The sequence below is a fragment of the Bufo gargarizans genome, chromosome 8 (assembly GCF_014858855.1).
Source record: "Bufo gargarizans isolate SCDJY-AF-19 chromosome 8, ASM1485885v1, whole genome shotgun sequence".
Classification (NCBI taxonomy): Eukaryota; Metazoa; Chordata; class Amphibia; order Anura; family Bufonidae; genus Bufo; species Bufo gargarizans.
The window spans coordinates 105,054,484-105,074,651 of record NC_058087.1 but is presented as its reverse complement, the minus strand read 5'-3'; the positions used below and the strand labels follow the sequence as shown (position 1 = coordinate 105,074,651).

Below are 20,168 nucleotides of genomic sequence, written 5' to 3'. Positions count from 1 at the left end.
AATAGCCCTTACTTTCAAAGTTTTCCCAATTTTTTTGCTGACTGACTGACCTTCATTTCTTAAAGTAATGATTGCCACTCGTTTTTCTTTACTTAGCTGCTTTTTTCTTGCCATAATACAAATTCTAACAGTCTATTCAGTAGGACTATCAGCTGTGTATCCACCTGACTTCTCCTCAACGCCACTGATGGTCCCAACCCCATTTATAAGGCAAGTAATCCCACTTATTAAACCTGACAGGGCACACCTGTGAAGTGAAAACCATTTCAGGGGACTACCTCTTGAAGCTCATCAAGAGAATGCCAAGAGTGTGGAAAGCAGTAATCAAAGCAAAAGGTGGCTACTTTGAAGAACCTAGAACATGACATATTTTCAGTTGTTTCACACTTGTTTGTTATGTATATAATTCCACATGTGTTAATTCATAGTTTTGATGTGTGAATCTACAATTTTCATAGTCATGAAAATAAAGAAAACTCTTTGAATGAGAAGGTGTGTCCAAACTTTTGGTCTGTACTGTATATTACAAACTTTAATTCCCCAGCAACGTTTCGGCCTGCTCAATGAGGCCTTTGTCAAGCGCTTGATAAAGGCCTCATTGAGCAGGCCGAAACGTTGCTGGGGAATTAAAGTTTGGGGTCTTCACCCTTTCATCTAAATCTGGAAGTGCTGCCTCGTTTTTTGGAAAGAATACATTGTGGAGGAGAAGCTGGCCTACGGGAGGAATTGCACCCAGTGCATATTGTCTGACTGTTCTGCTGCGTTATTTGCAAGTATATATATATATTTTTTTATAAAATTATATCTATATATACTGAAAATGATATCTATATATACTGAACTCATGTACCGGTCTGGGTTTTAGGGTTGGACGATATCAAAAAAATTCAGAGGATAACGATATAATTTTTTTTATCGCGATAACGATATATATCGCGATAAATACCCGTTTAAAAGAAAAAAACACAAGGAGACGTTATACTGTATGGGGGCAGCCACAAAAAGACTTTACACTGTATGGGGGCAGCCACAAATAGATGTTATACTGTATGGGGGGGGCCACAAGGAGACGTTATACTGTATGGGAGGGCCACAAGGAGACGTTATACTGTATGGGGGGGCCACAAGGAGACGTTATACTGTATGGGGGGCCATGAGGAGACATTATACTGTATGGGGGGGGGCCACAAGAAGACGTAAGACGTTACACTGTGTGGTGGCCACAAGGAGATATTATACTGTATGGGGGGGCCACAAGGAGATGTTAAACTGTAGGGGGCAGGGGCCACAAGGAGATGTTATAATAAAGTCTTGTGGCCACAGGCCACCATACATACAATAATACTTTACAATATACTTCTCCTGCGGCTGCCTCGCTTGTGTGCTCAGATTCTGACATCAGATGTCGGTGGGCGGAGATTTGAATATGGGAGCAAGGAGGAGGGAGAGCCGGGGGTGGCCGCTGTGGGAAGTAATCATTTTGTAATTTTGTCATCAAAGCACACACTAGCGAGGCAGCCGCAGGAAAAGTCTCTCCAGAGACACCAGTACTCACACAGAGTTCGCCACATAGAACCGGCACTGGTGGGTGACGACGTGGATGTCAGATGGTGGGTGGAGTCTGGAGACTCGACTAAGGGAGGCGGAGCAAGAAGGAGCCAGGAGCGAGAGGAAGTAATGTTTGTACTACTAAGCACTATGCAAAGTGCAGGGGCAGGCGGACGCACGTTTAGAGGCGGTCAGCGCACATGACCGCTTTGATGACGTCACAAAATATTGCGATAATTAGTAAACAGCGATATCGCAGTTTTTTTTATACCGCGGTATATCGTGATACAGGTATATTGCCCAACCCTAGTTTTGACAACACCTAGCTGCATTTAAAAGACAGCTGGTTTCAGCAGAAAGGATCTCTGTATTGGGATCTGAGGCTTGTGCTGGTCTTCGTGGTCTGAGACCAGTGTGAGGGGAAACAGGCCGTCTAAAGTCTGTTCATGGACTCTTTGAAGCAGAACTGCCATCTGGGTGTAAACTAACACAAAAACCAAAAGGTGACTTCTTTTGTTGAATGTTTATGAACTTGCCAAGAGTCTGAATAAACACTTAAAGGGAACCTGTCGCTTGGCGACAAGCCATCTAAATTAACAAACGCTAAATTCAAGTTGGCCCAGTTTATCCTGCTTGCAGCTAGGATCCACATTGCCTCTCAGTGGCGTTCCTTATCACTGAGCTATCAAGCAGTGATTGATAGAGTCAACAAGATTTACCAATTTGAAAGGCTGTCGGCTATCCGTTCGGATACATTTTCTTTGTTTGAGGAAGTCTGGGAGCCCTGGTCGTCCTCCCCCCACTCTGCTGATCTTTCCTTCTACCATGAACTCTGATAGTAGCATTTAAGATGTATTGTACCCTAAGAGATGGATGTGAGTTTAGGCCTTCTATTTAATGATCGCCACCTGATAATTAACCCATGTGCTCTGAAGCAGTATGACTGTTACCCCTGACTTTAGGATATTCCTCTTATTTTTGCTTAATTTTTGTATGTCTTTCTGTTCTTTATATTATGTGTCTGGAATGTCTATTTGACTGGACACCACGTCCTTTATTTTATGCACAATATACTGTGTACCTTATTATTGTGAAAACTTTAATAAATACCATTAAAAAAAAGGGAACCTGTCACCTAAAAACGCCCCAAAACCACCAGCCTTACCTTAACGCTGGGTTCACACCTGAGCGTTTTACAGCGCGTTCCTACGCGCTGTAAAACGCACAACAGGCAAGAACCAATGATTCCCTATGGGAATGGTTCTCACCTGGGCGTTTTACAGCGCGTACGATCACGCTGTAAAACGCCCGACGCTCAAACAAGTGCTTGAGCTTTTTTTTGGGCGTTTGTCGCGCGTTCCCGCACATAGAAATTCGGGAGCGCGCGACAATGTGTGAACGCCAGTCTCTGTATGCGCGATTGTAAACGCCCGTACAATCGCGCATACAGAGGGCTCGTTTCAGAACGCTCAGGTCTGAACCCAGCGTAAAGTAGCCAGCAGTATGTTCCTAAAGATCCTTTTCTTCCTCCGGCTAGATGCACAAAAATCTTGAAAAACTAACTTTAATCCCCTGCACACTCTATGTAACAGCAGTTTGAAGTCAAGGAGGCAGCGGCTCCTAGCTTTAAGTAAAGATGTCTGTGAAGGTTCTCATTTATCCAGCTCATGGTATATCTGTAAAGAATAAATCAAGGCAACTGGACGTACTGTAGATTTCTTGAAAACGTTTCACTCGTTCTTCCAACGAGCTTTCTCAATTCTGAGTGAAAGCTCGTTGGAAGAACGAGTGAAACATTTTCAAGAAATCTACAGTACGTCCAGTTGCCTTGATTTATTCTTTACAGATATTTAAGTCAAGATAACCACACCCCCTTTACTTGCCCCTTCACCTCTGATTGACAGCCGCGCACGTGACTGTTCTTATGCACACCCACATCCGGGAGCCTGCGAATTGAGAGGCTGAAAACTACCTAACAGCGGTATACAGCAATGTGCAGGCACGTTAATAGAGACGTCAGGGCTGGTGTGAGACTTCGGCCGGCTTTGCTGTACAGCCGAAAACTATCGGCTGGCTGTCAATTAAAAGCGAAGGGGCAGGGAAAGGGGGTGTGGTTATCTTGACTTAAAGCAAGGAGGCCGCTGCCCCCTTGACTTCAAACTCTGCGATGTATGAACCGGAAGAGACTGCGATGTATGAGCCGGGAGAGAGGAGGGGCTGGAGTCCGGAACTGAAAGCGGGGCCGGTGTACTGTCACTGTACTCTTACATCAGGCCCCGCCACTCACCGAAGTATTTATAAACATGAATCCTTATCCTGTTATTAAGTTTACCTAACGCTGCGCTCTCCCATATTCGCCTGTATCCCCACAGCACTTACGAACAAGCTTCAATAGCAGGCAGAGCGGACGGCAACAGGACCGTCACTCACTGACGTAAAGCACCTGCTCCACCGACTTTATGAATGAAGCAGGCGGAGCAGACGCGTGTCGTCAGTGAGTGACGTTACTGCTGCCGTCCGCTCTGCCTGCTATTGAAGCTTGTTCGTAAGTGCTGTGGGGATACAGGGGAACATGGGAGACCGCAGCGTAAGTTAAACATAAAAACAGGATAATGATTCAGTTTATAAATACTTCGGTGAGCAGAGGGCCGGTGTATTGGGGGACACTGTTATGAGAGGGTATCTGTGGATGACATAGCAGTGTCATCCACAGATCCCCCCCATAACAGTTCCATCCACAGATCCCCCACCCCATAACAGTTCCATCCACAGATCCCCCACCCCATAACAACGCCATCCACAGATCTCCCACCCCATAACAATGCCATCCACAGATCTCCCACCCCATAACCGCACCATCCACAGGTCCCCCATAACAGCGCCATCCACAGGTCCCCCATAACAGCGCCATCCACAGGTCCCCCATAACAGCGCCATCCACAGGTCCCCCATAACAGCGCCATCTACAGGTCCCCCATAACAGTGCCATCCACAAGTCCCCTAAAACAGCGCCATCCACAGGTCCCCCATAACAGCGCCATCCACAGGTCCCCCATAATAGTGTCATGCACAGACCACCATTAATTCAAAACCCACCAAAAGCACACCTTTTGGTAAAAAAAAAAAAAAATTCTCTTATTTTCCTCCTCAAAATATTCTTATAGGGCGAAAAATACGGTATATAGTGGTGGGAAAGATTCAGTGCCTGAGTAATTAATTGTGGTGGATCGCAGTGCACAGTCATAGAGGCTGGGTGCCGGGTATGGGATATGGCCAGTACCCGCAGCCTGCGTTTGTATTTAGGCATAAACTATGTTCATTGGTGGCGCAGTGGTAACAGCTCCTCCCTGACATCAGTCCATTGGTGGCAGTGGAAGCAGTGCCACAGGGGGGAGGGACTGCCTCCTTCTCCCCTGTGCTGTTGAGGAGAACATGGCATGCGCTGATAGCAGCACGTCCCATGTCAGTTCAACTCATGTGTGAAAGGAGCAGAGCAGCGGAGCGTCTAGGCGAAAATAGCGACAAACTTGTCGCCATTTTGCAATTCTAAGTCGCATTGGTCGATAAGAGTGCAGCTGCGATCTCTGAAAATAAGTTTTAGACCGTCCATTCAGAGATAAACCTGACCGCCCAGGATGTTTATAGTCAATAGGCGGTCGCGAAGTGGTTCAAAATGTAAGTCAGCCCTCCAAAATCAATATAGCGCTCCTTTCCTTAGGCGCCCTGTTGTATGCCCATGCAACAGTTTAAAACCACATATGGAGTGCTTCTGTACTGCAGAATCAGGGTAATAAATATTGATTTACGTTTGGCTGTTAAACATTGATAGGCAAAAATGTATTGAAATAGAAAATCTGACAAAAAAGTGAAATTTAAAAATGTAATCTCCTTTTTCTTTTAATTCTTGTGGAACACTTAAAGGGTTAACAAACTTTTTAAAATCAGCTTTAAATATCTTTAGGGGGGTAGTTTCCACTATGTAAGCCCCAAAAAGTGACTACATAACTGAACTGTTGCTAAACCCCCTAAGGACCAGTGCCGTATATGCACAGTAGGCAGATTGAGCGGGTGCAGGAGCTGTGCCCACCAGATCAGCAGCACGGACCCGGCAGTCACTGACAGACGGGCCCCTGCTACATATGCCGTCAAAAGGTGAAAACACAGATGCCAGAGAGACCAAAAAAAAAATATAAAAAATAAAAAAGAAGAAAACCAGACATATTGGGTGTTGCCGCGTCCGTAACGACTGGCTCTACAAAAATATCACATGATCCACACCCTCTCCTGAACGCCGTAAAAAATAAATAAAAAAATTATATAATAACTGTGCTAAAACAATAATTTTTTTGTCACCTTACATCACTAAAAGTGCAACACCAAGCCATCAAAAAAGGCGTATGTCCTCCAAAATAGTACCAAACAGTCACCTCATCCCGCAAAAAATAAAAATAAACTATGGCTCTAGACACTTAAACATGATTATTTTTATTTATTTTTTAATGCTGTTATTGTGTAAAACTTAAATGAAAAAAAGTATTCATATTAAGTATTGTCGCGTCTGTAAGAACCTTCTGTATAAAAATAATATCACATGAACTAAACCTTCACAAAACTGTAAAAAAACGGTGTAAAAAAAAGCCATTTTTTTGTCACCTTACACCACAAAAAGTGTAATACCAAGCGATTAAAAAGTCACATGCACCCTAAAATAGTACTAAACCGTCATCTCATACCAAAAAAATAATTAGCCCCTAAATAAGGAAGTCACCCATAAAAAAAAAGGCTTTCTGAATAAGGACACAAACATTTTTTTTCTTCAAAAATGCTTTATTATGTAAAACGTTAACAAACAACCAAAAAAAGTTGTCGTGTCTGTAACAACCTGCTCTATAAAAATAGCACATGATCTAACACCTGTCAGATGAACATTGTAAAAAAAACTGCCACCTTACCATGTAGTCTCCGAAATGGGGTCACTTTTTGGGAGTTTATACTCTAGGGGTGCATCTGGGGGTCTTCAAATGCAACATAAAATTATCCCAGTGAAATCTGCCTTCCAAAAACCATATGGCGTTCCTTTCCTTCTGCGCCCTGCCGTGTGCCCGTACAGCAGTTTATGACCACATATGGGGTGTTTCTGTAAACTACAGAATCAGGGTAATAAATATTGAGTTTTGTTTGGCTGTTAACCCTTGCTTTTAGAGATGAGAGAATTTCATATTTAGAATTTCGTTCACGCTTTGTTTGCTGGTAATAGGCGAATTGCGTTATGGATTTCGTTACCACGGAGCATAACACAACTCTGACGGAATGCCTTTAGAGGCATTCTGTTATTCATTCATAATAGAGGTCTATGGGCTGCATAATGGATCCGTCCCGTTACCGTTATGCATTCAGTCATAGAATTGCGTTATTGTCCGTGGTAGCGGAATCCATAATGCAATTCACCTTTTACCAGCAAATGAAGCGTGAACGAATTTCATAACCGGAAATTTGCTCATCTCTACTTGCTTTGAAACTGGAAAATTTTTTTATCATAATGGAAAATTTGCCCAAAAAGTGAAATTCTGAAACTTCATCTCCATTTTCCTCTAATTATTGTGGAACACCTAAAGGGTTAACAAAGTTAGTAAAATCTGTTTTGAATACCTTGAGTTAATGGCAGATGGAGAAACAATTTTTAAATTTCTATTTTTTGGAATATTTTCCATTTTAACCCTTACTTTATTACTGGAAAAAATGGGTTAACAGCCAAACAAAACTCAAAATGGGTTGCCCTGATTCTGTAGTTTGCAGAAACACCCCATATGTGGTCGTAAACTACTATTTGGCTAAACGGCAGGACATAGAAGGGGAACGTCATATGGTTTTTGGAAGGCAGATTTTGCTGGACTGGTTTATTTACACCATGTACCCTTTCAAGCCCCCTGATGCACCCCTAGAGTAGAAACTCCATAAAAGTGACTCCATCTAGGAGTGGTTGTTGTTTTGGGACTATTTTAGGGGTAAATATGATTTTTGGTTGCTCTATATTACTCTTTTTTGAGGCAAGGTAACAAAAAATTTTAATTCTAAAATTGTTTCTACATTCGCTATTTAGTTTTGTGGAACACCTAAAGGGTTAACATAGCTTCTAAAGTAACTTTTGAATACCTTGAGGGGTGTAGTTTCTTAGATGGGGTCACTTTTTTGGAGTTTCTAGTCTAGGCTACATCAGCGGGGGCTTCTAATGGGACATGGTGTCAAACCCCCCCCAAAAAAAACAGTCCATCAAAATCTGCCTTCCAGAAACCATATGGAGTTCCCTTCGTTCTATGCCCTTCCGTGCGGCTATATAGCCATTTATGACCACATATGGGGTGTTTCTGCAAACTACAGAATCAGGGCAATAAATATTTAGTTTTGTTTGGCTGTTAACCCTTGCTTTATTACCGGAAAAAAGGATTCAAATGGAAATTTTGCCCAAAAATTGGTGTTTTGGCACCGTTATTATTTTATATTTTTAACACCGTTCATCCGAGGGGTTTGGTCAAAAGTTATTTTTATAGCGACGACTTTTACACACGCGACGATGCCCAATATGCATGGCTCTCAGACTTTGGAGACACTAAGCAGGCATCATAAAACTGCGGCCCCCCAGATTTTGTAAAACTACAATTCCCACCATGCCCTGCTGATGGCTGTAAGTTATAGTTTTACAAAATCTGGAGGGCCGCAGTTTGAGGATGCCTGCACTAAAACGAATATTTTTTGGGGGGAAAAAAAATTGTTTCCGTGTCTCCAAAGTCTGAAAGCCATATTTTTTTTATGTTCTCTAGTGGACTGTTGGGGATTATAAAAAGTACTCCATGGAAGTGTGATACTCCCTAAAGCAAGCAATACCGGAGAGGCCCGGATGATTGGGGCACGTGTCGCACTGAGTGGTGGTGTCCTTCCGTATCCCCCTCCTGCACTTTTTTGGGGTTCGTCCCTTCTTTCCAGTATGGGGGACCACACCTGGAAAGTGTTGGCCAGGGATGATCCGGGCGCCTCCAGTTCCCGAGGTACTCCGGCCTGCTCTTTCCCGGTCCGAAAAGATCAGGGCCTTGAGGACTGCCTAATAGAACTGAAGGAATGTCCCTGTGCTGCCAGCGCTTCGGGATAGTACAAAAGAGTTGTACATGGCAACCTGTACCAAGTAGACCGCAACTTTTTTGTACCATGCCCGGGTTTTGCGCATGGCGTTATATGGCTTGAGGACTTGATCAGAGAGATCAACTCCTCCCATATACCGATTGCAGTCGACGATACAAATCGGGCTTGAGGACTGTTGCCGCCGTACCTCGCACAGAGACAGGGGTGGTGCTGTTACCGTGGATTGTGAACAGCATAAGGACACCCCTCTTGTCCTTATACCTGACCAGCAACAGGTTTCCACTGGTAAGGGCACGGGTCTCACCCCTGGGGATAGGTACCTGGAGGGGGTAGGCAGGGAGGCCGCGTTGATTTTTCCGCACGGTCCCACAAGCGAACGTGGTAACCGTACGTGGTAAACGTACAAGTGGTAACCGTTATCCAGCAGTGGGTACATAAGGTCCCACATGAGTTTCCCGCTAACACCCAGAGTGGGGGGACATACTGGGGGTTGAATACGGGAATCTCGCCCCTCATACACACAAAATTTGTAAGTGTATCCTGAGGTACTCTCACAAATTTTGTATAGCTTCACGCCATACCTCGCCCGCTTTGTGGGAATATATTGGCGGAAACTGAGTCTCCCCTTGAACGCAACAAGAGACTCATCAACCGCGACCCCCCTTTCAGGTATGTAGGCCTCCATGAATTTGGCCCCAAAGTGATCGATGACCGGCTGTATCTTATACAGACAGTCATAGGCAGGATCACCTCGGGTTGGACATGCTGCATTATCGGAATATGGCAGACATTTCCGGATGGCCTCAAACCGGGGACGTGTCATGACCATACTGTACAGTGGGGTCTGGTATAGGAAGTCCCCACTCCAGTATTGCCTGACACTGGGTTTTTGGACTAGACCCATGTGCAGCACGAGGCCCCAAAATGTCCTCATCTCGGCTGCACTGACCGTGGTCGAGCCACCGGGTCTAGCCAAAAATGAGCCTGGGTTTTGAGCAGAGAACTGTTGGGCGTACAGATTCGTCTGCTCCACCATCAGATTCAGCCAGTGGGTTACTGAAAAAAAGTCAATTTCAGTAAACCTCACTGTGGGAATCTGGATTCCAGGATTGCCAGCAAAATCCGGAATCTCAGGCTCAAAGTCCACTGGGGGACACCAACTAAGTTCATCGGCAGGGGGCTCCGGTGGGCCGGGAAACCAGTACGAACCCCAGGGCGGCTCGTACTAGGGTGGGCCACAGAATCCCTAGCATGTGGGGCCCCTGGCTCCGCCTGGCGGCGTCTCCGCCGCCTTGGTGGCTCATCGTCATCCGATGATGATGAGGAGGATGTGGATGACAAAAGGAATGTGGGGTCATCCTCATCCTCACTGGGGCTCTCAATATGTGACGAGAAAACAATCTCATAATGGCTTGGATAAGTAAAAGTGTTTTAAAGTTATCACCACATAAAGTGACACATCAGATTTGCAAAAAATTGCCTGATCCTTACAGGGTTTCTACCATCAGAAATACGGTTATGTAGCGGACTTACATTAGCGATGTGCTAATGTCAGCACTACATAACAGTATGTTTTTTACATTTCTCCCTGCAGCCGTTTTGGTAAAATACACTCTTTTATAATATGCTAATTAGCCTCTAGGTAGATTCAGCACCTAGTCCTAGAGGCTCCGTCTACTCACCCTTTATCCCGCCCAGGTCCTCCGTTCTGCCCGCCCCGCTCCTCTTGATTGACGTCCAAGTTCCATGCACCATTGATGAAATTCTGCGCCTGCGCTGTTCACTTTTGTATTCGGCGCAGGCACAGTGAGTGAAGGCCGCGCTCGTGGTGCCGGATTCCTCACTGCGCCTGCGCTGACTACGTCACAGTGAGGAAGCCGGCACCAGGAGCGGCCATCACTCACTGCACCGAATACAGAAGTGAAATTTGCTTTTAAAATTATAAGCCTTATAACATCCTAAAAAATAAAGTTACATTTACAAAATGATGCAATTATAAAAGCGAACATATGGGAAATGTAAAGTAATAACTCTATTATGGGGTATTGCTATCTGCCTTAAAAGCAGAGAAGTGTAAATTTTGAAAAATGCATATTGTTCCAAATTTTCTGTAAATTATGGATTTTTTTAATAAATAAAAGCAAATTATATTGACTCAAATTTACCACCATTTTGAAGTACTATGTATCACGAGAAAACAAAATCTCAGAATGGTTTGGATAAGTAAAATCATTCCAGTTATTACCACTGTGGGGATTCGCTCTGGTGACACATACCTTTCATCCACGATGATTCCAGGTACCTTCTTACACCACATAAAGTGACATGTCAAATTTCCAAAAATGGCCTGGTCAATAAGGTGAAAAATAGCTAGGTCCTTAAAGGGTTAAGCCGATATTCAGTTACTTTCCTGAATGAAGTTACTCTTTCAGGTATTTCTATTTTGGGCTCAAAGTACTAACGAGCAACTGTATCAAGAACTTACCAAGTTGTGAATGACATTAGTCAAGGTCCAAGCAACAGGAACACTAAAGAAGGGAATGCTGAGGAGGACAATGTGTAGCATGCCAACTCCCAAAGCGTACGTCAGCCACATTCCACGACTGTTCATTACCCTCGTATTTGGGTTCACCTCACTGTGTGCTACACCCACATTCATTATTGTTCTGTAAAAGTGGAGAGCCGAAAAAATTGTTACTTTTTATTTTCTTGTCATATAATTAACTAGCACATTGACTTCAACATGAATGAAGATGCCATCGCCTGTGGCCTGCACAGAAATGAACTGTGCAGAACATGTTTTGCCTGCTGCTTATCAGAAACATAAGAGCAAAGTCATTATTCATTGGAGAAATGAACAGAACCATGTATAAGAATTTGAAGGGGTTCTACACCTTTTGAACAAATTTCCCTGCGGATAAAAGATATATAGTATTATTTGGTGTGGAAATACTGGACAACAGCAGCGGCGCCCTTAAAAGAGTAGGTTCAATCTCCTATGCATACAAAGTCATAGGTGCGGGAGCCGCGCTCTAAATAAAGATTAACAATGAATGCCAGTGAATACCTCCTGCAAATACAAAACAATTGGGAAACTCGTCCAGTTATCAAAGATGGAAATCAATAAACCAGGCTGTTCACATATAAAGTTTCTCCTGCTACTAATCCATACGTAGCATGCTAAATCTCGCACAATTATGACCAGGTCCGAACTCAGATGAAAAAACCCAATACTGCTGGGACGTGTTGGTTATACGACGGACCGATCACAAGCACCTCCTGCTGGTCCACAAATCTCGTACTGAGTATCCGACCTCTCGATCCAAACACCGGACCTTCAAAAGGAATGAGACAAATGGTGCAATACCCTCGGTATTTTCAAAGGTAGGAATTTATTGTACTTACAATTAGTAAGTTGTAAACTTGCGCATAAAAAAGCCCGACCCGGGTTTCGCTGTTCGCTTCTTCAGGGGCTGCGGTAAATTCCTACCTTTGAAAATACCGAGGGTATTGCACCATTTGTCTCATTCCTTTTGAAGGTCCGGTGTTTGGATCGAGAGGTCGGATACTCAGTATGAGATTTGTGGACCAGCAGGAGGTGCTTGTGATCGGTCCATCGTATAACCAACACGTCCCAGCAGCATTGGGTTTTTTCATCTGAGTTCGGACCTGGTCATAATTGTGTGAGTTTTAGCATGCTACGTATGGATTAGTAGCAGGAGAAACTTTATATGTGAACAGCCTGGTTTATTGGTTTCCATCTTTGATAACTGGACGAGTTTCCCAACTGTTTTGTATTTGCAGGAGGTATTCACTGGCATTCATTGTTAATCTTTATTTAGAGCGTGGCTCCCGCACCTTTGAAATTTCCCTGCGGACCTGTGGAGGGAAGCATACTTACCTGCTCCCTGATGCTCAGTTCTGGCTCCTTTGTTTGATGGCACTCTGGTCCCTGCTTGTTAACTTCCGGCATGGACAGGGGTCACGTGTGCTGCTGCAGTCAATGACTGTCTGTATTAATAACATGCCCCTGAAGAAGCACATGACCCAGTAACATGCCAATTGGAGGATTTCACCATTGCAGCTAGTCATTGGCTGCAGCAGAACATGTCGCAAAACTTCCGTGACGGAAGTTGACAAATGTGGACAAGACCGCCGCAAACTGAAGAATCCAGAACTGACCTCTGTCCACAGGTCTGGTGGGGACCCAAAATTTATTCAAAAGGTGTACAACCCCTCTAATTTTTAGAAAATTACATTTTTCCCCTTTATTTTTTTTTCCTTTTGGCCACTATCACATAGCTAGTGGTTCATGAAATCCCAGTACGCCCAGGAAATAATGCTGTGACTACAGGACGGTAGAACCACACATTACGCAAGGAACTCTGCATTTGTACGGCCATGGAGCTCTACCATTTTTGCTTTCATTCCAATACAAAAGTACAGAGAGGATGAACAGGACAGACTGTGGTAATAGAGACTGCATAAAAGTGCTGCTGCTCATTAGCCACATCCCCACCTTCCTCTCTATGTCAAGTCTTCTTATGAACTCCATCCCTACAGAGATTCAGCTGAAGATCATATTAAACTCTATTCAAGATAATAAGCCCTGACAAGCAAAGCAGAGAGGAGGAAGAGGCAGCTCTGTAGCTCAGTGTTCTGAAGTAACTTGTCCTGCTGTGTTATTAGGACAGCTTTTCTGTGAACTAGGGCTGCAACGATTAATCGATAATATTTGATAACGGGATTCGTTGTCAACGAATGCAGTTATCAAATAAATCGGCCGATTCGTTGCTATGCGGGGCGAGAGCGGGCTGTCAGGGTTCTTAACCACAGTAACTTTTACTTCAACTTTAAATCAGCGCATCTTTACTAACTTACAATGAAGCTTTGGTAACAGGCAGAGCGGGCGGCGGCGTTACGTCACTTACTCACAAGACGCTTGCTCCATTCATAAAGTGGGCGGAGCAGGCGCGTCACGTGAGTGAGTGACGTTACGTCGCCGCCTGCTCTGCCTGTTACTTCATTGTATTTGTAAGGTAATAAACTTCAAGTAAAAATTACTGCCAGTTAAGGAATAGTCTGAATACTGATGTGGCCGGTGTATTGGGAGATCTGTGGATGGCACTGTTATGGGGAGGGGGATCTGTGAATGGTACTACTATGGAGGGGATCGGTGGATGGCACTGTAATGGGGGAGATCTGTGGATGACACATATAGCATACGATGCTATATAGTGCCATCGACAGATCCCCCTCCCCATAACAGTGTCATCCACAGATCCCCCTCCCCATAACAGTGTCATCCACAGATCCCCCTCCCCATTACAGTGTCATCCACAGATCCCCCTCCCCATTACAGTGTCATCCACAGATCCCCCTCCCCATTAGTGTCATCCACAGATCCCCCTCCCCATTAGTGTCATCCACAGATCCCCCTCCCCATTACAGTGTCATCCACAGATCCCCCTCCCCATTACAGTGTCATCCACAGATCCCCCTCCCCATTACAGTGTCATCCACAGATCCCCCTCCCCATTACAGTGTCATCCACAGATCCCCCTCCCCATTACAGTGTCATCCACAGATCCCCCTCCCCATTACAGTGTCATCCACAGATCCCCCTCCCCATTACAGTGTCATCCACAGATCCCCCTCCCCATTACAGTGTCATCCACAGATCCCCCTCCCCATTACAGTGTCATCCACAGATCCCCCTCCCCATTACAGTGTCATCCACAGATCCCCCTCCCCATTACAGTGTCATCCACAGATCCCCCTCCCCATTACAGTGTCATCCACAGATCCCCCTCCCCATTACAGTGTCATCCACAGATCCCCCTCCCCATTACAGTGTCATCCACAGATCCCCCTCCCCATAAGTGTGTCATCCACAGATCCCCCTCCCCATAAGTGTGTCATCCACAGATCCCCCTCCCCATAAGTGTGTCATCCACAGATCCCCCATAAGTGTGTCATCCACAGATCCCCCATAAGTGTGTCATCCACAGATCCCCCATAAGTGTGTCATCCACAGATCCCCCATAAGTGTGTCATCCACAGATCCCCCATAAGTGTGTCATCCACAGATCCCCCATAAGTGTGTCATCCACAGATCCCCCATAAGTGTGTCATCCACAGATCCCCCATAAGTGTGTCATCCACAGATCCCCCATAACTTGTCTTTTTTACATTGTAATGCAAAATATTAATTCCTAAATATGTTTTAATATGGCATTTGAACATAATTTTTCAAGAAAAATCATATAAACCCCTTTTTTTTGTCATTTTGGTGTTTTTTTCCCCGATTAATCAATGAAATTATCGACAACTAATCGATTATTCAAATAATCGTTAGCTGCAGCCCTAGTGTGAACTAATAAGATGGTGGCCATTTCATTTCTCCTAATGATTGCTCGCTAATGTTCATGAGTCCACCATGAGAAAGAAACTAAAAAAACAACGGTGTGCAAGGCAGGTTTGCAAAAACAAAGCCGCTGCCCTCCAAAAAGAGTATTGCTGCCTGTCTACAGTTTGCTAAAGATCACATGGACTATTGAAACAATGTTTTATGGACTGATGAAACCAAATTTAAATGAGAATCATTAAAGGGGCATTCATCAAGACTGGCATATCCATATGCTAGTCTTGATCCCTCTGCTCTGGAGGGAGATGCTCCCAATTTATTAAGTTTCTAACATAAAGAATAGTAAATCCAGCAGGCTGTGCAAAGCCTCGCAAACTCCCGCGATGCCATGCCACCTTTTCTTGGCACTTTGGAAGTCGCAAATGATGGTGGACATACGCTGGAGATCAAAATTAGAGAACAACATACAGTACAATCTCCTAAATGTCAAGGTAACTGCATAGTCCTATTTGAAATTATCCAAACAGAAGTAAAAGAGCAGTATTTTAAGCATATTTCATGAGGTACATATATTCTTAAGCACAGTATAAAAAAACTCTGAGATTTAAAGAACACTGATCAAAATTAGAGAACACTTTCAGATACTTCACAGTTATTGGTCTTAATCGGGCACCTGGTACTAATTTTCTTAATTATTTGGCAGCCTGTAATTGTGGGAGGAGCGCCCTCTCCCTATTTAAACTCCCTACTACAAGCAGGAGGGCGCTCGTTTCCTTGCTTACCAGCACCTGCGCCTGACGTCACTTTCGGTCACGTCTTTGGTTGTCACCTCGGTCCGGGTTCGTGCATCCTCCAGGTACCGGGCACCATCCGGCGCATGCACCGCAGGTTGGTGCGGCGCGGCTCGGCGAAAGGGGGGTGCGGCAGGACTAGCAGCACAACCGCCCTGTCCTGTCAGCGGGCGCCGCTTCTCCGCTCTTGCGAGTCGCCGGCTGGCTGCCTGTCTGTTGGCCTGCTGCCCTTAACCCCCGCACTGCTGAAAAAAATTTCAAAGGTGTTGGTCCTGAATATGTCCATGGGTCTGGCGCTCTATGTTATCACGCCAGTGGCAGGTCCCAGTTCACCCTGTGCTTCCTGATCCAATCACTCATATTAAGTTTGTCAATATTCACCCCCTGGGTTGTTGGTCTTCCTTGAATCTCAAGGGTCGGGTGTTCCCTGAACCACTCAGGTGTCATGTCTTCCCCGAGTCGTTCTCGGGTGTCATGTCTTCCCCGAGTCGCTCTCGGGTGTCATGTCTTCCCTGTTCGATCAGGGGTCATGTGTTCCCTGTTCGTTCAGGGGTCATGTGTTCCCTGTGTTGGTCAGGTGTTCCCTGTTTCGCTCAGGTGTCATGTGTTCTCTGTAGCGCTCGAGTGTTATGTGTTCCCTGAATCGCTCAGGCATGGTGTATTCCCCGATTCGCTCAGGTGCCGGTTTTTTTCTGATTCACCAAGGTACTTCGGGTTCAGATCCACGCAGGGGTGATGGGTTCACCCCAGGTTGGGGCCCCTCCCCTTTTTTTCATGTTGTATTCCCCAAAATAAAATGGGTCAGGGTCTCGCAGCCTCCCCCTTCACTCCATGAGGGACCGGCTGTTCACATCCATCACCGGGTATCGTTCCAACACAGCTTATTTCTTCACGTAAACAGGGCACCAGAACTGCAAGCAAGCCACTGTCGTAGCGCCAGGTTCCTCCTTGTCCAGGTAAGATCCAGCCACAAGGCTGCTGTTGCATCCTGTCCCTGCGTTAAGTATACTTCTTCATGAGCTTCCATTCATAGGTCTACAGCTCACCACAGAAATTAGTAGCGTTGTTCATTCCATTCCAGTTAAGTAGCGATCCTCACTCTTCGGTCAAAACCCGTCTTCCTGCAGCTCTCGTTCTTGTTGTCTGGGGGGAGGGGAACATTTTTTAATCTGTTGTTTTCATACCTCCTCCATACAGCGTAAAGATGTCGCAGGCCCCGGAATCGGATGATAGCCTGTATTTACCCGGGACCTCTGTGTCAGGGCGCGCCAGTAACCCCTCTCTGCGGAGCTGGACCATCCCAAAGATCGTTGCGGAGCTCAACAGGAGGGGAATCCGAGGAAGGCGGAGCTGTACCGTCTCCTGATGACAGAGCCGGAAGGCCCCAGCGACCAGCCCTCTCTCTCTCTTCAATCCAGCTGTCCCTGCTGCAGTTGAAGGCCAACATTGGCAGTCTGGCGGGTTCGGTAGCGGATATCCAAACCAGGATGGGGGAATTAGAGTCCCGGCCTCCGGTGGCGCCACCTTCCCCAGCCCCTCCTGCCTTACCTTCTACTTCCCAGGATATGGCGCCAGGTACGCTCCGTGCCAGCCCCCAGATTGCCCCCTCGCACTTTATCCCGGAAAATCTGAAAAGGGACATTCTGGCAGAGAGGGACGTCAACTTGGCATCCATTCTCATCGCGTCTCAGGACGTGTCTGAGAATAAGGTGATCAATTGCGGGGAGGTCTCGGTGGTTCTCCGGGCCAAGGACACCCGCCTGAACTGTAAGCTGTCGATCCCTGAGTTTGTCCTAGCGTTCAGCCTCTACCGGGATATCATCTGCGGCGTCCAGCCACACAGGCGTGAGGAGCTGGACTCATACTTGTACCGAGTCACCGACTTAGGGTACAAGTACGGCGGAACCAACTTTTATGACCATCACCGGTCATTTTCGGCCAAGGCAGCCGAGGCCCTCGCCCAGTTCCAATTCATCACGGACTGGGCGAACCTCGACATGGAGTTGCTCTATCACCATTTCGCAGGGTTACAGGCTCTAACGTGTGCTGCGTGTCAATCTATTCAGCATACTGCCGACTGGTGTCCCAACCTCCCCACCCCGGGAAGGCTCCCTGCCAGGCCCCTCTGGCACTCAGCGGTTCCAGGGTTCTACCGACAAGCTGGGCAGGCCCATCACATACTTGGGGCAGAGTCAGGTCTGCAACAGCTTCAACGCGGGGGGTTGTGGTTTTAATAGCTGTCAAGCATTGCACATCTGCTCCCTCTGTTTCAGGGCCCACCCTCGCCCCAGCTGTCCGAAGAGACAACGCAAGAACCTATGACTAGCCGACATTAACATCGAGCTCTTGGGCATCCGGTTGCAAAACCACCCCGATCGCCAGTCAGTCCAGTTCCTTCTCGCCGGATTTGAGAGGGGCTTCCATACGGGCTTCATTGCCCTCCCTCAAGTTTCCTGGGAAGGAAGGAACCTGCAGTCGGCTAGTCAAGACCCGGAGGCAGTAGCCACCCTGTTGCAGAACAAGGTTCAGAAGGGTTTCCTGCTGGGCCCGTTCAAGTCCATCCCCTTCGCCACTTGGAGGATAAACCCCATTGGTTTGGTCTCCAAGCAGGCCTCCAATAAAAAGCGTTTAATTTAAGACTTGTCGGCTCCACGCATGTCACCTATCCCCAGCCTTAACTCCCTGATCCCGTCAGAGGAGTTCTCTATGTCTTACGCTTCCATCGACGAAGCCATCCAGTACATTCTGCTGGCCGGGGAAGGGGCTTGGTTGGCCAAGGCAGACATTGCGGACGCCTTTAGGCTGCTCCCCATCCTTCCCCAGTTGTGGCAATATTACGGGTTGCATTGGGCAGACGGGTACTATTTTGCCAACCGGCTCACCTTTGGGTCGAAAAGCAGCCCGTGGCTGTTCGACAGGTTCGCCTGTGCGCTGCACTGGATCCTTGTCCATCACGGGGGTCTGGACATGGTCATCCATTATCTGGATGACTTCCTGGTCGTCGAGAGGCCCCAAGGCTCCCCCTTGGGGTTGGCGAGCTTGCGCCAACTGTTCGTCGGTCTCGAGGTCCCCGTGGCCTCCGGCAAGACAGAGGGTCCAGGCACCAGGGTTACTTTCTTGGGCATCACCCTGGATTTGGTCCGCATGGAGGCCAGCCTCCCCGCGGCCAAGCTGGCTAAGATCCAGGCCGCCGTTTCCTCCGCGGCCTCTTCCGGGGTCCTGTCCAAGCGGGAGCTCCAGTCCCTGCAAGGGTCCCTCAATTGTACGTTCAAAATCATGCCACAGGGCAGGTCCTTCACTTCCCGGCTCCTTAATCTCCTCCCGGCAGCCCCGGATCAGGACACCACCATCCAACTGGACAGTCACGCCATGGCGGATCTTCAGATGTGGCAGGCTTTCCTGGCCGGGTGGGATGGCATCTCCTTGTTTGTGCCATCCCCGGATGCAGCATCCCCCATGGTTTACACTCACGCCGCGGGTTTGCGGCCATCTTCTATCTGCAGTGGTTGGTCGGCAGTTGGCCGGTGGAACTTCTATCCGAGGCGGAGGCTATGAAATCCTCCCGGCTGTTGGAGCTGTACCCAATAGTGGCGAACCGCCCACGTTTGGGGTCCACTCTGGGCAAATAAATCGGTCATCTTCAAGACAGACAGTCAGGTCCTGGTAGAGGTAATCTCCAAGGGGAGGGCCAAGTCTCTCAGGATCATGTCCCTGCTGCGTAGACTTGTCTGGCTGTCCCTAACGTTCAACTTCCATATCTTCACTTTCCATATCCAGGGAGCACAGAACGTGGCGGCCGGCGCCCTGTCCCGTTTTAATCTCAAGGTTTTCTTTCAGGAACTCCCAGAGGCAGACCCCGTCGGCGTTCCAGCTCCGCAGTTCAGCTCCCTCCTACTGGACTAGAGCCCCTGATAGCAACCGCACGGTCGTTAGTCCAGCGTTCGCTAGCCGCCAACACCGCCAGGAACTATGACGCCAGGTTCAGAATGTACAAGCAGTTCATTGACACCTATCCCCGGGGGGAGGTGGACGAAGTCACATTCATCATGGCCTTCATAGCCCATTGCCACCTCTCATTTAACACCATCAAGCTGTATTTGGCCGTCATTCAGCACCATCGGATGCTCAGCAACCCCTCTGCCAAATCCATCTGTTCGAATCAGGCCATAAAAGCCACCCTCAGGGGCATTCTGAAAGTTAGCGCGGCAGTCCAGGTGCGCAGGCAACCAGTGTCAGGTGAGCCTTTCCGCAGATTATCCATAGCTCTAGACGGTCTCCCTTTTGGGCACTCAGCGAGCATCATCACCAAAGCAGTCATGTACCTCGGG

The 20,168-nt window shown here is 46.9% G+C and overlaps 1 protein-coding gene across 4 annotated transcripts in view; it reads right to left on the bottom strand.

Moving 5' to 3' along the window:
- ORMDL1 (ORMDL sphingolipid biosynthesis regulator 1) overlaps positions 1-20,168 on the bottom strand; it is a 270,270-nt gene that overhangs the window by 207,932 nt on the left and 42,170 nt on the right. For all 4 annotated transcript variants that reach the window (XM_044304360.1, XM_044304359.1, XM_044304362.1 and 1 more), the window contains exon 2: positions 11,168-11,348. In XM_044304360.1, coding sequence (XP_044160295.1) covers positions 11,168-11,341 — 174 coding nt within the window. In that variant the 5' untranslated portion in view covers positions 11,342-11,348. The remainder of the gene's footprint in view (positions 1-11,167; positions 11,349-20,168) is intronic.